We start from the raw sequence: 22,383 nt of genomic DNA, 5'->3' as shown, positions 1-22,383 counted from the left end.
TGGAGACGGCTGAGGAAATAAAATGTTCTGTGGATGAAAGTGGTGAGGGGGGAATGTTCTGCATTGAAATTTCCAAAAGATATTTGATCAGATTGCACATCAAAGTTTCTTGTCAAAAATAAAAAAGGGAAACATATTAATATGGTAGAAGATTGTCTAGCTAACAAGAAACAGACCAGGCATAAATGAATTATTTTCAGGTTTGCAAGGGTGTAATGTAAGGTGAGCCATATGGATCAGTGCTGGGGCTTGACATTTTACAAATTACATAAATGACTTGGGTGTAAGATATAACTGCTAAATTTGGTGGTACTGTGAAGACAGGTAAAAAGGTAAGTTGTGAAGAGAATGTAAGGAGACCAAAAGAGTATATAAATAGGTTAAATGAGTCGATAAAGATCTCGCAAAGTGTGAACTTGTACATTTTGGCGGGACAAATAAAAACAACATTATATAAATGAAGAAAGATTGCAAAGTTTTGATATGTAAAGGGTTCTGGGTCTCAGCATGCATGGATCATGAAAAGTTAACATGCATTTATGCAAGTAAGGAGAGAGGTAATAGATTGATAATGTTAATTGTGAGGGAATTGATGATATAAATTGGGAAGGCAAGTTTCAGTTATAAAGTACATTGGTGAGACCACATCTGGAGCACTGTGTACATTATTGGTCTTATGTAAGGAAAGATGGAAATGCAATGGAAGCAGTTCAGAGAAACTCTACTGGACAGATAAGTAGAATGGGCCAATTGTCTTTTGAGAACAGATTGAACAGGCTACACCAGTGTCAGAAGCAATTTGATTGAAACATGCAAGTGCCTGAGGAGTGTTGACAGGGTGAATGTAGAAAGGACATTTCCTCTCTGGGAAAACCTAGAACCTAAAGGTCACTGGATCAAAATAAGGGATCACTGAATTTAAGACAGTGATGAAGAGAAGATTTATTTCTCACAGTGGGTCATAGTTTTGGAACGCTTCTTCAGAATGTGGTAGAAGCTTGAATATTTTTGCAAGGCAAAATTCTTGATAAGTAAGGGGGTGAAAGGTCAAGGAGTAGGCGGGAATGTGGAGTAATCAGATGAGCCATGATGTTCTTCTACTCTGGAGCAGGCTCAAGTGATCTACTTTTGTTCCTACTTCACGTGTTCACATGTTCCTACAAAGATAAGCACAAATTTTGGCTTTTATTTTTTGTCTCGATATTAGTGATCTATGTCAGCTGACTTGTGTCACAAAAGGGCTTGGTCACTCAACCTGCCATTTTTGCGTATATTGAAGACTACATACAAAAGGTCACAACATTGTATAACTTTCAAACACCTAAAACCTATATAAAAGAATTAGGCTGTGGCTGTCGTGTTCAAAACTATATTTATTTCAGTCAACACAGCAGACAAATGATAAAGGAACTGATGCTGCAAACCAGACGATCAAGCGACATGAGATCTATTTTTGTGCTGGATGTTTTCTACATGGCCTATGTATCATGCTATCATTCAACAGAGGTACAAAGTGTTTAGAATATAGAAGGCCCCAATAAGTGAGGATCCTCTCAGATAACAAATGATTGTGGTCCTGGAACCAAAGATCAGAAACTGAATGGGCAAGAGGCTACTTCCTGACAATTAATCATCTGAACTGAAGGTCACTGGGAAGAAAAATGTGATGATTTAGTCATTGCTTAACAACAGCTAACAGAGCACTGTGTTGCTTCTTTCATGTAGGGAAAATAATAGGTAAGTGTGCAAGTCCAAATTCACTTTTACTATAACCTTCAGCCTATTTTTTTAATGCTATAATGAGCCTTTTCACTAGACTGCAATAGTTATGTTAATTTTATCTCTACTGGGTATAACCTTTCAGTATTTTCCTTATGGCAGAAGTCTGAGGGAGGATTACATTCTCTACCCCTCGTCCTGAATGAATTCAGACATTTGACAATAAATGATTAATGATGCAATTGGACACCTACCTTGTTCGCAGCTTTCTCCCTTATAGCCAGAATTGCAGATGCAGGTCCCCATGATGCAGGTGCCACGGTTACCACAAGATGGGTCAAGGCACTGGTTTGTGGGAATGTCACATTCTGCCCCTTTCCAACCGCTGTGGCACAAACAGCGTCCTTTCACATACTGACCATTGCCACTGCACAGAACAGGGCAGGATGCTGTGAAAGAAAATGAACAGAAGGTCACCCTGACTATTAAGTACTGATAGTGAAGGCAGTTTAGTTAACTCATTTGCCAATGCATTCTGAATATGTGAAAATGTTTGTTTGCCTTCAACTACATCTATTCTAGTTTTTAATATTTTCTTCAATGCTTGGAATATAACACTTCACAGTAAAAGAGCTTTGCTATCAAGCTAATTGAAAATTGTCACAAGGTCACAACCAATTGCTGAATTTGAGTGACTATGAAGTTTCAAATGAAAACTTTCCCCATTTACAATTTCTATCTTTCCCTCTCTCTCATGTTGTTCCAGATAAGCACTATTCTGCAGCCAAAACACAGACAACTTCACTTCAAAGTTTCACTTACAAAATATTGCAGCGTTCATTGGCAGTGCTTTTAGAAGACACCAATGACTGGCTTTCTCTATCTTCCTAATTAAACAGACCTGTGACTTGGATAAATAAAGTGCTCCTTTGAGGCTGCGTATTGTTGTGCTAATGCAAAGTGCATTGTGAAGTGTTTCACATAAGATTTGTTCCATATTTATATTTTGTATAAAAAGCTGGTTTCAATAAATTTTAATCTGTAACATCCAAGAGCATGTGCCACTTTTTCTCACTCTGTCCCTAAATGCAGCTTAAAAAATACTGGTATGAGCTATGTTGTGGATTTTTGCCTGTGTGGTTTTGATGCAGGTCAAAACTGAGTCTTGTAACATTTAAAGATTGGAATGTGTCATGTTTCGACACATCGGATCTCACCTCAGGTCAGGAACAGTAGCTCCTGTTGGAAAATATTAACAGGTCGGTTCAAGGGGGCAACGTGAACAACAGTTCATGGGCATTGGTTGCATCCTGAAGCTGAGGTGCATTTTAAGTTCAGCAAAGCTTCGGAGTTTGTTTGCTCAGAATAGCTAGTGAATTGGGATTTCAATTAGGTGTTGGGTGTTATGGCAAATTCAGTACAGCAAACTTGTGGAAATCCGACTCAGTAACTGTGAAGTGAGCTTTTGTCAGTAGCAACATGGCTAAGGAACTGGAAAGGGCCTGTGTTTAGACAATGAAATGCAACAGGATACAATCTCAGAAATAGGTCAGCTCAGTTAGGGGAAAAAAAAGACCAAAAAGGTGAATCTGAAGGCATATATTTAACAGATATCTGGAATAATGTTCCATTAGATGACGAATGTGTCTGGCATTTCAGTGGAGGAGAATTGTTGCAGGCCGGGAATATTTTTGAAGAAGAAAAGCTGAAATTCCTTGTGAAGAGGAGGCCATTTCAAGGGTTTTGTAACAGGCAGTGAAAGCTGTTGTCTGAGTGGATTACTGAGGAGATTTGTAACATCTGTCTTGGTTGTCTTCACCTTTCACATTAAAGCTATGGCTCATATTTGATCATAGTTTGCCCGTTAGTTCACATTAACCTTATGTTATGTGGATTTTAGATTTCAAGATAAGTAATGGTGACTGTTTGCTTTTCTAAGATTTGTATAGTTAACATTTTTACGTTTGTTTAAAAATATGGAAACTTGCGCCTTTATCCTATGAGTATATAATTGAAATTTCAGGTTTTGTCGTCATTTACAAGAAAGGTTACTGGTCCTAATAAGATCAGAACAAATTTGGAAAGTCATCTGGGATTGAAATAAAATTTAGAATATCTTTTGCAGAAGGTAACGCCGGGAATAAGTGCAGAAAGAACAAACTGTGAGTTGTTTATAACCTTAGTTTGTGTTCTTATGCAGCACGCAGTTTGCTTGAATGTGCTGCACTCAAGATTTAGAGTCATACAGCATAGAAACAAACGGGTTGGTCCAACTCCTAAACTGAACTAGTCCCATCTGCCTGCATTTGGCTCACATTCCTCTAAACCTTTCCTGTTCATATACCTGTCCAGATGTCTTTTAAATGTTGCAATTGTACTCACCTTTACCACTTCCTCTGGCAGCTCATTCCATACACACACCACCCACTGTGTGAAAACGTTGCCCCTCAGATCCCTTTAAATCTTTTCCCTCCCACCCAGCTAAAAGAAATACAGTGAATGGGCCATAGGACTATGGCCAGTGGTCCAATTTGATTTCAAATACATTTAGTGACAAGGACTCACTGACTGGAAACGGTTGTCAATGTTAAGAGGTTAGAAAATGTAAATGTACAAAGGGACCTCGGAGTGCTTGTTGACAATTCACTGAAGGCTCACATGCAGATGCAGCAAGCTATTAAGGCGGCAAATCGAATATTATCCTTTATTGAGTACAGGAGTGAGGAAGTCCTCCTTCAATTGTCGAGGAGTTCGGTTAGACTGCACCTGGAGTATTCTGTGCACAGTTTTGGACTCCTTATTTCAGGAAGGTATTTTAGTCATTGAGAGAGTGCAACAATAGGTTCACTAGACCTATTCCCAGGATGGTGGGACTGTTCTGTGAAGAGATTAGGTAAACTGGGCCTGCACTGTCTCAGGTTTTGACACCAACAAAGTACTTAAAGGGATAGACAGGTTAGATATAGGTAGGATATTTCTCCTGGGTGGGAAGTACAGGACCAGGGGGCACATTTACAAATAAGGGGAGTGCTGTTTAGGACAAAGATGAGAAGCAATCTTTTCACTCAGAGGGTTGTGAATCTTAGGATTTCTCTACACTAAAGGACTGTGGAAGCTGAGCCTTTCAGTATGTTTAAGTTGGACATTGATGGATTTCTGATTTCCAGGGGCAGAAAGGGTTATTTAGACAGTGGGTAAAACGTGTTGAAGTATTTGATCAGCCATGATCATGTTAAATGGGAGAACAGGCTTGATGGGCTGAATGGCCAACTCCCATTCCTAATATAAGCTGGTTTAGTGTAGAATCTATCCTGTGTAACTCAACAGGTGAAATATCCAATATACTTCCTCCACGCTTGTTACATTTCCCAATATTAATGTCATTTGATCTGTAAGTTGAATGTAAACTTAATATGCATCCAGATTGTAGATTTAAATCAAATGTCACATCATGTTTCACATTGCAAACATATGCACTCATTAATATTCGAGAGAAGTACCACTTATAACAATAGGCCAATTATGATCTAAAGGAAGCAGGGTCAGATACTGGACAGGACAGAAAGTTCAGTGTGGATCATTGGACCTGAAGCATCTCGGCTAAAAGAGGACATTTGATGGCATTTTGTATTTTAGGAATGTCTATTATAAAACAGGGATCATCTCTCTTTTGGTTATCAAGGTTGAGTGATACAAGCAAGGCTTATTTATTTTATGTATCTTCAATGTCATCAAGCCCTTGGGAGGCAAGTCAGTGTACACTCAAAGAACAGTCACAAGCTGCCTTGCAAAGATAGATTACTATTGTTTTAAATTCCCTGAGTGTATAGTCAGGAAGAATTGGAATGTTCTGCCTAGCTCCACATTTTACTTGTGGATCACTGGCAGTCAATGTTAACCACTTTAACATGCACCCATTCCTGCTTGTGTTTACTGATCAACAAAAATAAAATATTGTGAATAATGGAATTCTGAAATAAAAACAGACAGTGCTAAAATTACTGAGCAAGTCTCAGAAAGCAGCACAGGAGAGGAACTGCTTTAATGGATTGGATTTTACCAGCCTTTTGAAGACAGGCTGCTAGGTGTGAGGTCTAGTAAAATGGCAGCCAAAGGCATCAAAAGAACAGCAACAAGTTTTGCTGCTGCCACTGACATTTCCAGGGCTGGAATCTCTGATGTGGTACTGCTGGGTGGTCAATTACAAGACAGTGAGAAATAGGAGGAGGATTCCAACAGACTTTTTGAGCCTGTTCAACCAATCAATCTGATCATAGCTGATCTGATCATGGCCACAACACCATATTGCTGTCTGCAGCTCCCTCTTGCTCCCTAAAATGCGATCCTCTTATAGATCAAAACCTACCTATCTCAGCTAACACAAGAATCCCCTTCACTTGCACAATCCCTACACCCTCCACGTCAACACCACTATACGCTAACATCGGAAGCCATGCTGAGGTTAAATTAAAGTATAGGTCTAACTATCTATTACAGACTTCACTATATTGAAAAAAAACACTAGTTGATAAAAACGTATTCAACACAGCTGAATCCCATCAAATACTCAAATCATTATGGAAACAACTATTTGTACTCATAGTCCCACATTAAAGCCAGTTCTTTGCCTTGAAAACATATGGGGATGTTGATCAATGGTATGGGTGCCTCACAATGATAGGCTCCACAACAGTCAAGCTATAATACTATTGTGGTAACCGGGAGAAAGTCAGGACTGCAGATGCTGGAGATCAGAGTCAAAAATTGTGGCGCTGAAAAGACACAGCAGATCTGATGAAGGGTTTATGCTCAATACTTCAAATTTCCCGCTCCTTGAATGCTGCCTGACCTGCTGTGCTTTTTCAGCGCCACACTTTTTGACTATAATGGTAACCTTCAGCTTCAAGGTTGTCTCAATAAAAATTCATTGAGATTCCAAGCAGTGGTTTTCAACTGTGATACACAGCAGGCTGAGCTTCATTTTCAAAATCAAAAGAGCAGGGGTTTTACATGACTTGACAGTTCCATAGACCTTAACTTCATACCTACTTCTAGATATCCACAAGTAGGTATCTGACCTCTCCAAAAGAGTACATGACTTCTCCAAAGGAACTGCAATAGGTTTTGACATTGTCCTCAAATTTATAAAGACGTCAAGTAATGTTTCAGAAACCTGGGTGGTGGCATTTGCTTTTGAATATGCTGCTGCCTCTGTGAATTGCAGATGTTTGAAGATCCTCCCACTCCCTCATGAATTTGATTCAGGGCTTTGGGACTTTTTTTTATTAAGTTGTGGAGTCCTTTTCCCTCACTAAAATTCAGGCCTTTGTGTTCTCCTCACAAGCTAACTATCTTTGTTCATCAGTAAATTTAGCTACAATATACTCAATTACTTCATTCAAGACATTAAACCAGCATGTGAATAATTGACAGTCCAGCAATGAGGTAAAAACAATGACTGCAGATGCTGGAAACCAGATTCTGGATTAGTGGTGTTGGAAGAGCACAGCAGTTCAGGCAGCATCCAATCCTGGTGATACTCTACTGGTTACAAGTTGTCAGTCTGAAAAGTCACCATTTATCCTGGCACTGTTCCCTATTCAGTCGCCAATTCTTTCCCAAAGTGAATGTATTAATACAAACCATGAGCTGTTATCTTGTGAAGTAAACTTTTATGTGGCACATTATTGAATGCTTTGGAAATTCATGTGCAGGATCCCTTCATTCAGCCTGTGACATTCTGAAAAAAATCTAACAAATTTATCAAGCATGAAAGCCTTTAATTATGTTTCTGTACAATCCCCCTATTTTTGACCCTACACCCTTTGTTGGTGTAAATATTTTCTAACCAAGCTGTTCAGCGATGTTACAACACAGCTCTGGAGCAGGTAGAACTTAGAATCATACAATTCCTACAGTGTGCAAACAGGCCATTTGGCCCAACAAGTCCACCCAGACCCATTCCCCTACCCTATATTCTACATTTTCCTTGACTAATGCACCCAACCTACACATCTCTGAACACTATGGGCAATTCAGCATGGCCAATTCACTAACCTGCATATCTTTGGACTGTGGGAGGAAACCCACACAGACACGGGGAGAATGTGCAAATTCCACATAGACAGTCGCCCAAGGCTGGAATGGAACCCGGGTCACTGGTGCTGTGAGGCTGCAGTGCCAACCACTGAGTCACCGTGCTGCCCAGGCATCCTGATTCAGAGGTAGCGACTTTACCATTCTGCCACACAAATCTTTATTGCTGGTGAATTCTTATATTTGTACCCCCTGTCCTTTCATAGAACATTAGAACATAGAATATTACAGCGTAGTACAGGCCCTTCAGCCCTCGATGTCGCGCCGACCTGTCATACCAATCTGAAGCCCATCTAACCTACACTATTCCATGTACGTCCATATGCTTGTCCAATGACGACTTAAATGCACTTAAAGTTTGCGAATCTACTGCCGTTCCAGGCAAAGCATTCCATACCCTTACTATTCTGTGAGTAAAGAAACTACCTCTGACATCTGTCCTATATCTATCACTCCTCAGTTTAAAGCTATGCCCCCTCGTGCTCGCCGTCACCATACTTGGAAAAACCTCTTCCTGTCCACCCTCTCTAACCCTCTGATTACTGTGGGAGGAAACCCTCTGTCTTGTCATAATGTGTGTTGCTACCTGCACTATTTCCTGCTCCTGTCTCATTAAGTTTTTAAATTTATCCTCACATGAGCTCTTTCTCACACTATTTCATTTAGTATCCTTGCTACTTAGAAAGTTATACAAATCATTAGGATACGCGTCCAGTCTGATATGTGGACCAATAGAACACATTCATCTTTCTCCAGAGTTCCATGAACTGAAACTCATTTCTCCTACCCCAATATTTGATCCTTATATCCAACTCTGATCTTATTTACCTTATGACAGTCTCCTGTGATTCAGAAAGTAATCCAGAAATTAATGCCTTTGCAATTGTGTTTTAAATCTAACCAAAACCGCTCATTTACCCTTTGTAGAATCTCATTTCTTAGTCTTACTATATCATTGATACCCAATTGGACTACAACAATTGGATCCTTCCCTCTATACTCCTTTTGGAGAAGTAAATGGCTGACTATCTGTTCCTTTTATTGCAGTTTACAGATAGCCTGATTATGAATGCTTTGTTGATTTCCAAGGCTCACTATTGTATTAATTCACTGGGGTTCTGTTTACAAAGGTTGAAGTTGATTGTTGTCCATTATGAGATTGGAGTAATTTATTTTTCTTTTCAATGTTTACTTCAATGTTGTGTATTTATTTGGACAGGATTAAGAAATGTGAAGTGAGGTAAGGCTTCTGTAACTGATACAATAAGGGCAGCGACTGACTGATAGTTTTACAGGATTATAAGAATGTTTGCTGTCAAAAGAGATTTTTATATGTGTGTTTCTTTACAATTCATTTGAAGACATGCAATTGTTATTACATAGTTTTCAAGAGCATAGTGCATGAGTGTACATGTAGGATGCAGGAAGGTCATGGATAAAACCCTTTTAACATAATCTTCAAAACGTTCCTGAATCCTGAGGGATTGTGAGGCATGTGTCCTTGAGAAGCTAATTAGACTCCATGAAAGCTGTGGGAGGAGGTGGCTAATAATGAGATGTCTAGCTCTGCAATGGAACCAGCCAAATCAGGAGAGTAGTGTGAATTCTCACCAATCAGCCCAGATTCTGATCCTGATCCTGAACCAGATATAATTGCCAGCATTGTGAATGAAGCCAGAAACGCTGGAATCAGATAACAACTGCCATTTTAAAAGCCACCCAAGTCATCTCAACTCAATGAAACCTGGCCCCTGAACTGAAAGAAATTACCAACTGCATATAAGGATATTAACTCATGGATATTTAATCAAGGTTACAATAAAACATGTTTTAACAAGTTTCTAGAGCAATGACAAGATGCTTTTACCTCGTGCACAATCTGGTCCAATGTAGCCAAGAAAACAATGGCATGTGCCCGCCATACATTCTCCATTCCCATAACAGTTGGCCGGACATTCATCTGCAGACTCTGAGAGGAATTGAAATCACAGACTGAGATTGCATTTTCCTAATGTATAATGTTTACTAAAGAGATCAACAATTTGTTAATATATTAGTATGCTGATTCATTTTTAAAAAATGACTAATGATATGCATCAGTTTTATAGCTCCAGCATATTTTCTCTCCAACTGAGAGAAACATCATTCAGCCTCCAATATACTTCATGAACACCACACACATGCTGGGTGACTGACCATCAGGAAATGTACTGTTGCAGTGGGGAACTGTTGACTCCGATGGAGCTATTGAACAAGATGGGACTTAAATCTGTAACATTCTGGCTATTTGACAGGAGCAAGTGGGAATGATTCTCCGGTATCACTGCAGAGCCCCTGGACCGTATCTACAGCTAAAAATGTTGTACAAACATGGGATCAAATTAAATTTCTTGTCTTCTTACGTGCAATAACATAGAGAATAGATAGCCACAAAAATGTTCAATAAATGCTGATCAAGAGATGGGGAGAAACAATGGCACAATGTTGTTGTCAATTACGAACAAAGGGCATTAACCCTTCGTTACACTTAGCCCACAGTCCACAAAGACTTTCTATGTATTATCACACTGGAGTTCACAATTTTTAGAACTACATTTCAGCAAGTATGCTGCAAAAGGGAATCTTCGAGTTGTGTCAATAGGGCAAGCAACAGTGCAGCTCTTCAACTAATCACATTGGAGTGTTCTTACTTAGTCATGCAGAGTTGGAACAAGACAGTTTGAATTGCTGATGAAATGCCAAATCAGAACATCAAAGGAAGTGAAATGAAGAGAAAGAAGGATGGGATCAATAGAGAAATAAACAATTTTTTTCTTAAATTTCTCCAAAACAGAATAAAATCTGAAGGAATATGACTCCACATTTGAAACCGTTGGTTTTCTGTGTTAAAGAGGTGGTCAGTAAATAAAATATAGCGAAGACTTAAAAATACACCTTCAAGGAAAATATGCACCTTGTCTGACCAGTGGGTACGGAGTGGTTATATTTTTCTCTTGGTGAGATACTGGTATAGTGAAAACTCTGAAGAAACACAGCACCTTAGACAATAAACTCTTGATTTACACATGTAACTTTGCATGTGAGGCTGTTGGAAGCTGTTGTACAATTTACTGTTTAGTAATGGTCACTGGAAATAGTTTCCTGATTATTTTTTAATCACCTACAGTGCAAAACCTAGGCCAATAAAAATAAATTGAAAAGAATTCCTAACCCAAGAAAAAGTAATGACGACTAAAAACATTTATTATATTTTTCTGAGAAAAGGTACAACTTATCTTTACCTATTTACAGCTTTTGCTGCCTTATATTGCCTGGCAAAAAATGCTAAATTTAACAATCCTCATAGACGTAATTTATGGTTTGCTCAGAAAAGTATAATGAAACCCATTATTCTAACAGAATGCAGTTTAGAGAACTTAGAAAATAGGCTAATCATTTCTCTGTGTCCCAATTCAGAAAATTGACTGGCAAGATGAAAGTTCATGTTATGCTAAATCCTGTAGACGTTACAGATACTCAATTGTCTTCTGAACCTAAGTATTTCATGTACTGTACAACAGAGTGAATTGTTCCATAGTGAGCTGCTGAGAGACTACCCAAAAGCGGGAAGAATCTAGTTATTATGTAATGTGGCTGAATCTGCCATTGTCCATTCTGTTTATTATAAGAGGGATTAGAAAAGTTCCAAAACACATGTCTTGGGATTTCCCAGTGTCACACCAACTGAACCAAGAGCATGTAAATCATGGAACAAGGTATTTCATGAACCAAGGTATATTGTACAAGCTGTCAGGTTATCAGACAGCACTTAGAAAAGCTTATTTTTCAATATCTGGGACAACCACAGACTTTTCCCCATAATTACATTTCATTTCAAATTTATAAAAAAAGATAATAAACAAGCCACGAGCTTCAAATCAAATATAGAATCAAAATTTAGAGTCTGTTTTTGCAAATATTTGGAAAGAAAACCCTGAATTTCAACTCAGTTCAGATATTTACAGTATTTTGCATTTGTTTTTGCTTTAGATAGAGTTTGTTGATAAAGATGCATGCATTTTACTGAGCTGTGTTGGTCTTAATTAATATGCCTCAGAGTTAATGTAAACTGTCTATAGTTTTGAGATGTAGTAAATTACTTTTCTGTTTTTAAGAAAAGCCTCTTCCACTGTGACATTTTCATGATCCATCCTCCACCACAAACTGCTGAATAGCCCCTTAGAATAGCATATGAAGGAACATTGGTGGTGCATTTTACCCGAATTACAAACTATCAGTGATTGGCACTCAGGCTACACATCATATTGTAATAATGGGCCAGCAGTGGGCAAACATTATATTGTGCTCAAGAGGCAACTGAAATTGCTTCTGGGGAATGGACTGAGGGATATAGAAAGGAAATGTTATGCTACTAATTAATAAAACTAGGACAGATTTGTAAGATGAATGTCTGCTGTTGACAAACAAAATCCACAATAAGGGACTTTGGAAGCAGATATTCCTTATCAAGGATAAATAAAACTAAGAAGAATTTGCCAACAACCTGGAATTCAATCAGAGTACTGTGCTCTCAGTAATGGTCCAAATTAGCTTGAATTCTTTCACATAAAATTCATTGCAAAACCTTGTAGATTTTGGCAGTCTTGTGGTTACCAATTCTATTTTATGTAATTAATAGAACTTAGTAAGAATGAACACAGTTTAAATGTAATTACAATTCAAGACAAATGCAGAATTCAGCACATGGGGGATTGGAAAGCCTGCCAAAATCTTGTTTATATTTGGAACCAAGTATCAGTGAGCCTTTTGTTCTCTCTCCGATTTCTCCAAAGTAGTAAATAATCAATGTTTTTATTCTACGTTTTGTCTGAATTATGATTCTTTTGGGCTTGGTATGGGTAATTTTAACTTTACATGTCCAGCTAAACTAGCACACTGACATTTCAACAATGATAGCTGTTCCAATAATAATCAGTTTTTATCCTTAAACAACATGTAATTCAGAAGAACCACCTTCACTCAAATAGTAGTAAGAATATGGAAGCTACTATCATAGGGAGTGGTGTAAGTAACTACTACAGATAGATTTGAGGAGAAACTAGATAAGCATATCGAAGCAAAGGGAACACATCGATACAATAGAGGAGTTAGATAAGAAAATATATGAAAAGGATCAAGTAGAGTACAAACACTAGCTTGGACTGGTTGGTCCCATTGTTTTGTTTCTATGCCATGTATAGAAACCTTATGAATGGGAAATGTAAAGAGATAATTGTGCTTTTCATAAATGTGAAATATTTGTATAAAAGAAAATTATCAGTCATTCACATTCCATAAGGCTTAATCAGGGGATATTGCACTGAAGAACATAAGTAAGCATGAAATAGAATGGTGGAAAGTTTGAATAGTTCTAAATATACATGTCAGACAAAGAAGCACTTTGAATGTGCCAGAACTTTTGTCATATTTTAAATAGTAGGAGTCCAATCACTTGTCCTCTTTGTTTGTACAAACAAACAAAGACTTATAAATGCAATTTTCAATTTTTGCAATGTTTTAAAATATCTTTTCATTTTGTGCTAGTAAGTGCTTACCTATGGCAGTGGTCATAAAGGAGACCAGCTCCATCTGTTTTCCATCATTGTAGAAGGCTAAATGCCAGATTCCAGAATCCAGATATCTAATGAATCCTGTCTCTCGATTTGTCAGAGGGATCAAGCTTCTGTGCTGGTTGTGGAATCCCTCCAGACTTCTCACTTCCTGTGCTAGCAGGCGTCTGCCATCCAATAACTCCACAAAGCCAAACTACCGGAAACAAGTGATAAAACACACTGCTGTAATTGCTGCATGATAACCACAGTCAATACACATCAATCTCAAAATATTACCTACCCTATAGAATCAACTGCACAACATCCTATTCCTAAGAGCCAGCTATGCAGGAACCGACAATAGCTGACTTTAGGTAGGCAATGGTTGAGGTTCTGAATCCCTTGCCCCAAATGGTCTTGTTCAGTTTTAAAACCACCTATCATTGCACCCAATTCCCCCTGACCGCAACTCCAGTTCTGCTTTGATGATGCGAGATCACTTTCAAACTCAACATCAAAGTTTTATAGTTGAAATCAACTCAATCTTTTTCAGATACTTTTTTCCAGTATAGCCGATGCTTGCAAAGCAAAACCAAAGAGAGAGTAACACAATGCTAAGCCATCTTGATGCAGTACATAGTGTGTGAAATTCCAGCACAGAATGGGAAGATGCCTGGAACTTTAAAAAATTGTGAAAACATAACAGGAAAAACATAAAACAGATTGATCCACAAATTCAAAAGAAAACACAAGCGTCCTAAAGTAGTGATATTATTTTGGACCAAATATTTAAATTTAATCTCACCTTAAAAAGCAAATAGCTTCATTAATAATTGATGCTAAAGGACCTGAGCTGAACTGAACTAACCCTAGGCACAGTAAAGGTTACAGTTTCTGCATTGCACACAATGTGTCCATTTCAGCACAAAGTGCCCAATTTGTTTGTCTTTTGAAGTTATTTTTCTGCAATTAAGTTTCCATTGAAACTATCAACATATTGCCAAAAACTAACTTTGTTTTTAATGAGTGTAAACAGGCAATGTATTTAAATATTATCCTTTTGAGAAAAAGTGTTCTAAAATTTAAAAAAAATCCTTCTTATATTTAAGTGTTACCTTTAATTAAAACAGCTGAAAATAGGTTCCACATAAACTGTGCCAATCCACCATCTCTGAATAACCTGATTTTAAATCACTGAAATCCACATTTAAAGAATATATACGGAGATAAATGAAAAGTCATCTTTAAAATTTTTTAACAGAAGAGGTCAATGATGCTAACATTTGTGATGTCATCTACATGAATTTTAACAAGGTTTTTTAACAGGTACTATATGGCACATAGGTCAGGACAAAAATCCATAAGATCCAAGAGAATGTAACAATTTAGATCTTAATCTAGGTCAGTGGCAGGATGAAAAGCAGGTGCTTTTTTTTTCTCTGAACAGATAGCGGTTTCCAGTCACTTTCCATGGGGCTGGTACTTTACTTTTCATGGTATATGTAATTATTTAAATGTCGGGGCCGTGATTAAGAAGTACACAGGTGATGTAAAGATCACCTATGTTTCGTTAGTGCAGAAGAAAACTATGGATGACAGAAAGACATTAATTAAATGGTTAGGTGGCAGAAAGGTGCCAATAGAAACCAATCTGGAGAAATATGAAGTGATATATCGGGCGAAAGCAAATTCTTCTTGTTTATTCACTTGGAGGTAGAAGTCTCCAGCTGGACTTGAATTTATTGTCCATTCGAGGTTGCCCTTGAGATGATGGTGGTCAATAGCGTTCTGGAACCACTTCAGTCCATGTGCTGTAGGTAGACCCACAATGCTGTTAGGAAGGGCATTCCAGAAATTAGACCCAGCTACACTGAAGGAACTGCCATGTATTTTCAAGTTAGGATGGTGAGTGGATTGAAGTGGAATATGCAAGTCATGGTGTTCCCATGTATCTGCTGCCTTTACACTTCTAAATGGGAGTGGTTTTAGGTTTGGAAGGTGCTGTATGAGGATCATCAGTGAATTTCTGCAGGTAGGTAGAACACACTGCTGCTACTGCGCATTTGTGGAGGAGGGAGTGAATGTGGTGCCAATCAAGTGGGCTGTTTTGTCCTGGATGGTGCTATTGGAGCTGCACTTATCCAGGCAAGTAGGTGGGTGGGGGTTGGGGTGGGAGAAATGGAGTATTCCATTACATTCCTGACTAGGAGATGGTGGACAGGCTTTGGGGAGTCAGGAAGTGACTTACTTGCTGCAGTAACACTAGCCTCTGACCTGCACTTGCAGTCAAGGTATTTTTACAGCCAATCCAGTTCAGTTTCTGGTCAAAGGTAATCTCCAGGATGTTGGTAGTAGGGTATTCAGCGAATTTAACACAATTGTAGGTCAAGCGGTGGTGGTTAGGTTGTCTTTTAATGCAGATGGCCATTGCCTGGCATTTGTGTGGCATGAATGTTACTTAAATGAAGCAAAAGAAGACAAAATAAATGGTCAGACACTGAGAAGTGAGGAGAAGCAGAAAGACTTGAGGGCACGTTGATAGATCTCTGAAAACACCAGGACAGTTAGAAGAAATCATTAAAAAGGCACGTGGAATACTTACCTGTATTAGTTGAGGCACTAGAACACAACAGGGAGAATAGACTAGTCTCATTGTGGAGGCGGAGGGCAGGTTCGGGGGATTCGAGGCAGGGACGAAGAGGTGGTCTTCAGTGGCTGTCCATTTGAACTCCTTCTGCCCTTGATTAGCCCAGATTAGAGAAAATGGTGTCCCCTCCTCAACAAGGCAGATTGCCCAAGTTTCCATGGAAATATTCATTCTATGTGCCCGCCATTTAACAGCCTTACCTGGTGCCAAGTCAAGCCTTATTGCTTAGCACTTTATTGTTGAGGTGGTGAGAAGGGGCGTGTATCTCTCTGGGGCCAACTTGCCTAATTCAGTGCCCATTTGGCCAACCTTCTTTGTCAACTCTAGAGAGTGGATAATTGCGCCCTTGACTCACTACTCCAAAAACCACTGTTGCAACTTCCTGGCAGCTTTGAGGTAACTCTCTAATGGTTACATTTGGATAAAATAGGAACTTGTCACATCAACCTAAGATTAAACAGGGTGGATATGAAAAGAAATGCTGATCCCTTCTTCAAATGACTGAATTATTGAAGTAATCTTTACCTGTGTGTGAGATGGGGGTAGACCACGTCGACCGTAAATCCCAACCAGAGCATCCTTGCCCAGTGACACATTAAATTTCAAATACATTGGATGATCTATGAAGACTTGGGAGCGCCAGAATAAGCCGGGTGGTATCTTCTGGGTGACTCGCCGCCCAACATCAATTTCTCCTGAATCTATATAGCTATCTTCTGGGATTAAATTATCTGTTTTTCCTGTGAAAATATAGCAAATGTTTTGTACTTGCTTGCATCGTGAAGAGAAATTGACCAAACCAAAATCTGAAGGAGCCAACTTTTTAAAAGGATTCAAACTTAAGAGTACTTTAGGAGAAAGTAGAGAAAGGTGGGGGGAAGCAAAATCATAATATGCAGAGACAAAACCAAATGCAGTATTTATTACCCAGCTCTGCGTAGTCTTCTCACACCCTAAGCTTTAATTTTCTCACTTTCACAAATCAGTTTGAGAATTTTTTAAAGCATTCTGCAAATTGAGATTTTCAAACACCTGACACGAATTATTGCTAAGAATGGACCTAACTAATATAATGGGCTTCGAATGATGCTTGGTTAGAAATTGGTGAAATTTTTTTCACTAAAATTTAGTGCTGTCGGATCTCACAGACAGTCCTATGGCTTGCTCCCTCAAGGTTATTGATTTTGTATCACATTACTGTACACCTATGACATCCTCTTTTAATATAAAGTTCTCAGGAGGCTAACTATCTGCCATTCAGGTGAAGATTTGCCTTGACATTTCCTAACCTTGGCACAAGAATTCTCTTTGTCATCTTATTATGTGATTCAGAGAAAGAGCATGTCTACAGCTCACTTAATGGTAACATTCAGCTCAGTTTGGCACTCTATTGTTTCGTGCTGTCTGTTATAATCAACAAAATGACTCATGTTTTTTATTGGCTTTCTTTTTAATAACTAGAAACAGGATCACACAAGACACCCTTTTAATATACCTCTGCCTTCTGATGAGGTTTGGAATGATTTTTGTTTGACATTGGCTTGTATTGACGATTTGGTTTTCTGAATTATCACAAATGTTTCAATAACAACTCTTCAATTAAACAGTCTTCAACAAAATAACCTGGCTTTTCACAGAGCTTTACTAAGGCAGAATTACTCCCGATAATTCAAAGTTGTTTCTGGTGCTAACATTTTCTCAATACTTTGAATTATATAATACTAATAAGGCAGCAGGGCTGACATTTAATCAAAAGAATAGTTAGCAAAAAATTTGAATTTAGAAATGTTGAACTTAAATGACATAGATCGCACATTTTCAACTGAATTTTTAAAAGTGAACTGCAGATCACATTAGTTTTCAGAATTATTGATCACAAAACCATTTAAGATCACACAATTCTACAGCCCAGGCTCCAGCCTCTAGAAATTGCAACAATTTACAACATATGCAGAATCTACCAGGCCCACCTACAGTGGGGATAAAGGCAGACAGGATGATAGATGTTTGATTACATTAAAGATAATAGAGAGGGATGAGAAGCCATTGCAGGAGAGTCTCTTGTGATACTTGATAAATAAAAATAGAACACTTTTGGGCAATTTTATTTGCTGCACAAAGGAGAAGAAATATGAAGGAGGATGGTGCAAACACCCATGGTACAGCCTGCAAAAAGGTTGAAGGACAAGGAGGTATTATGCAGCATGAACTCAGGGTGACTGTATTGACTCTCTGCCAGGGAAAAAACCTGATTGGCTTGGAGAATAGTGAGAAGTAATGGAAGAAAGTCTTCCTAAAATACTGAATAACTACTCCATAATGCTGGTCTAGGTGGGACAGTGGGAGTGGAGGCCCAAATTCAGAATCTTGGAACTTTAAAGGCAGGTCAAGCTCCCCAATGCCAAGTGTTGTGAAAGCCATTCTGTGTCCATTTGAATCTCAATCATGTTTATCAAAAGGCCAGCTCACCAACATCAAATTTTCCTTCCCAAGTAAATTCCGCACAAACAAGCAATATGTGCTTTCAGATTCGTGACTGCAAAAATAGAGGGGTGCAGCTGGAGAGTTTTTTTATTCATTTGTGGGATGAGAACATTGCTGGCTCGGCCAGTGTTTCTTGCCCATCCTGAATCACCTAGAGGGCAATTAAGCATCAACCACATTACGGTGGGTCTGGAGTCACATGTTGGCCAGACCAGATAAAAGGTGGCAATTTCCTTCCCTTCCTTGGTGAGCCAGATGGGTTTTTTCCAACAATCCATATTGATTCATGGTTATTATTAGACTCTTAATTCCAGATTTGAATTGAATTCAAATTCCATCATCTGTCATGGGGGTTTTGAGCCCAGGTCCCCAGAACATTGCCTGAATCTCTGGATTAATAGCGCAGCCATCATATCACTAGGCCATCACCTCCCCTGAGTAGTCGTTTTCTAAGATTTTGGAATGAGTAGCCACTGCTTTGTACACTATGGGAAGTGTTCATCTATGCCATAATAACGCAATAGTTGAGAGTGGGTTTCCACAGACCAAATCTAAGGGCAGGAGGCTAACTGAAGGAAGCATGCTATTAGGCATGGGGTAAGAAGGCTGGCCAAGGGTGGAAAGGTGCAAAGATTGTGTGTGAACATAAATGGTGCAGTTACAGATGGGAAGGGCTTCACAAACAGAAACATAAAAAATAGTAGCAGGAGTAGGCCATTCAGTCCTTCTAGCCTAGTGTCTCACTCAATATGATCATGGCTGATCATCCAACTCAATAATCTGTTCTCATATTCTCCCCATACCCAATGATCACTTTAGTAGGGATGGTGGTTGAGGATTTTGCTGAAAGAGTTGGGTCAATGGTGTCAACAGTGGGGTTCAGGGAATTAAAGTGATGCTACTGGGAAGTGGTTAGAATCATAACAGTAATAGAAGGAAATGACACACAATAGGGTGGGAGTTCCAGGTTCATGGCTAGGAAGTGGATGGTCTCATGGGGTGGGAGAATCTCTACAAGTGAAGGCAAAGGTAACTTCGAAAATGGCAGAACTAAGGGTCAGCGTAGGCATGTGACAGTGACGGGTGTGAGCTCAGGGTTGGGAAGGGAATTCAAGCACATGGATCACAATTTTAATGGGGTCGAGTGTAATGGGGTGGAGACTCCAGGGCGACAGAAGGGAGGTTAACACTAACATGCGTGTGGCAAAGGAAAAGGAGGGAGAAGTTTGTGGATGACTGGGAGGCAATGAAAGTGAAGTGCACCACTTTACTATACTCTGACTCAGAAATTAGTCCCTCCTGATAGTGAGCAGTCAAACTGAGAGAAAGTTGGGAAGAGTTACTGTGGTGCTGCATGGGCCGACTAAAGGAAACCCGTGTACAGATCCCTTACCTAGAAGAGGACCATCCTCAGGTCTGCTCTCTCTCTGGAGAAGGCCGAAGGACCTTTCTGTCCTGACTCAGGAATCTCCTGTCATCAAGACCCTAGCAAATTCAGAACGGAAGTCAAGCTTGAGATGAAGGCCTTCCAAGGCAGGGACATTGGAAGAGCTGCAAAGCAAGTGTTGAATAGATCCCTACCATTTATTCACATCTATCCCATCATGCATACTGGACGTGGGAGGCAAGAGCCTGAACTGAAGACCAGTGATGGTAAACCACAAGTCCAGCACAGCAATTCAAACCCAGAAGGGAGAAAATACCCCAAGTGAAACTCAGCAGCAGCAAAGTCCATAGATAGAGATGCTCACAGCTAGCATCTGTTCATGACGGCATCTTCCTTGGGTGGATTTGCTGCCACCAACTGTTTTTCTAATACTAGTCTACTGTACTAACCTCTGTGCCTGGGGATTTTAGTAAAAAGCAGTTTATTTTATAATAAGATAACAGATAACTTTAGCTTGAGACTGGTTAACTATATTAACCTTAGGTAAGAGGTTGCTATGTTCTAAAGTATATTAAATAGGTCAAATCTACATGTCTATAGACTAAGTACGAACAACGAACTGAATAAATCATCCAATGACAGCCTTCAAAAGGAATTCCTACTGGGAATATGTTTTCCAAACCCAACCAACTCAGAAGGAATTTGCTGATTCATCTTTCTCTAACGTATTTCTGAGATACTCTGATATGGATAGCAGGTGGGAGGATTTCTTTATCCGCCTATTACTTCAAAGGGTAATCCTAGGCTGTTCACTTCCTTGGTTCAGTTCCTGTCATGTTGAGGCCTAATTTTAGATTCTAATTGGGGATGGGGGAAGAGGACTTGGAATAGTTAAACTTTGGATGAGTCCGAATGTAGGGGTCAGATGTGATTACAGATTGGAGAGAGAGAAAAGTCTTTGCTTTGAGGAGGCTCAGTTGTTGGTTAGCAATGAGGTTTCAATTTTAGGGAGCAATTGGAAAATCTCCTGCTCCTTCAGCTTGGTCCATAAGCTGTGCTGAAAAGGTAGTATGTTTTCCATGTGTGCCTTCACATTGAGGTTCCTTTCCAACCCTCCATCACGATGTGTGGTACTATGACTGTGCTAAATGGGATAGACTTCCACTAGATCCAGAACAAAGAACAATACAGCACATGCACAGGCCCTAGGGCCCTCCAAGCCTCTGCTGACACATTTGCCCTTCCATACTGGTCTTCACTTCCAGGAGCCGTATGCCTCTATTCCCTTCTTATTCATGTCAAGACCAGGTCTTCATAAGGATAATAAGCAGCAGCAGATTTGTACCCAAATAAAATCTGTAATCACATGTTGTGCTATTTCACCCACTCTACCATCAAGCAAGGGGATCAACCTTGATTCAGTGAATGCAGAAGGGTATGCCAGGAGCAGCACCAGGCATACCAAAAACGAGGGGTCAATCTGGTGAAGCTACCAAACAGGACTACTTGCATGCCAAACGGAAAAATCAACAAGTGATAGAGATGAGTGATCCACGACAAACGTTCAGCTGTAAACTCTGCAGTCCTGCCACATCCAGTCATGAATGGTGGTGGACAATGAATAGTGAAGAAGGTTATCTTCGATTACAACGGGATCTTGATCAGATGGGCCAATGGGCTGAGGAGCAGTAGATTGAGTTTAATTTAGATAAATGTGAGGTGCTGCATTTTGGGAAAGGAAATAAATCTTAGCAGGACTTATACACTTAATGGTAAGGTCCTAGGGAGTGTTGCTGGACTGAGGAGCAGCAGATTGAGTTTAATTTAGATAAATGTGAGGTGCTGCATTTTGGGAAAGGAAATAAATCTTAGCAGGATGGTAAGATCCTAGGGAGTGTTGCTGGACAAGGAGACCTTGGAGTGCAGGTTCATAACTCCTTGAAAGTGGAGTCGCAGGTAAATACTATAGTGAAGAAGGCATTTGGTATGCTTTCTTTTATTGGTCAAAGCATTGAGTTGGAAGGTCATGTTGCGGCTGTACAGGACATTGGTCAGGCCACTTTTGAAATATTGTGTGCAATTCTGGTCTCCTTCCTATCGGAAGGATGTTATGAAACTTGAAAGAGTTCAGAAAAGATTTGCAAGGACGTTGCCAGGATTGGCGGATTTGAGCTATAGGGAGAGATTGAATAGGCTAGGGCTGTTTTCCCTGGTGCATTGGAAGCTGAGGGGTGACCTGATAGAGGTTTATAAAATCATAAGGGGCATGGATAGGGTAAATAGACAAGGTCTTTTCTCTGGGGTGAGGGAGCTCAGTTTAGGGTGAGAGTGTAAAGATATAAAAGAGAACTAAGGGGCACCTTTTTCACGCAAGGAATTGTGTGTGTGTGTGTGTGTGTGTGTGTGTGTGTGTGTGTGTGTGTGTGTGTGTGTGTGTGTGTGTGTGTGTGTGTGTGTGT

General features: G+C 39.5%; 1 protein-coding gene across 12 annotated transcripts in view; it reads right to left on the bottom strand.

The window, feature by feature from the left end:
- tenm4 (teneurin transmembrane protein 4) overlaps window positions 1–22,383 on the bottom strand; it is a 660,982-nt gene that overhangs the window by 171,662 nt on the left and 466,937 nt on the right. For all 12 annotated transcript variants that reach the window (XM_043691653.1, XM_043691652.1, XM_043691657.1 and 9 more), the window contains 4 exons: window positions 16,579–16,793; window positions 13,410–13,620; window positions 9,683–9,784; window positions 1,974–2,168 (listed from right to left, as the gene is read on the bottom strand). In XM_043691653.1, the coding sequence (XP_043547588.1) occupies window positions 1,974–2,168; window positions 9,683–9,784; window positions 13,410–13,620; window positions 16,579–16,793 (723 nt within the window). The remainder of the gene's footprint in view (window positions 1–1,973; window positions 2,169–9,682; window positions 9,785–13,409; window positions 13,621–16,578; window positions 16,794–22,383) is intronic.

The sequence above is a fragment of the Chiloscyllium plagiosum genome, chromosome 6, assembly GCF_004010195.1.
Source record: "Chiloscyllium plagiosum isolate BGI_BamShark_2017 chromosome 6, ASM401019v2, whole genome shotgun sequence".
NCBI lineage: Eukaryota > Metazoa > Chordata > Chondrichthyes > Orectolobiformes > Hemiscylliidae > Chiloscyllium > Chiloscyllium plagiosum.
This window is presented reverse-complemented; position numbering and strand designations above follow the sequence as displayed.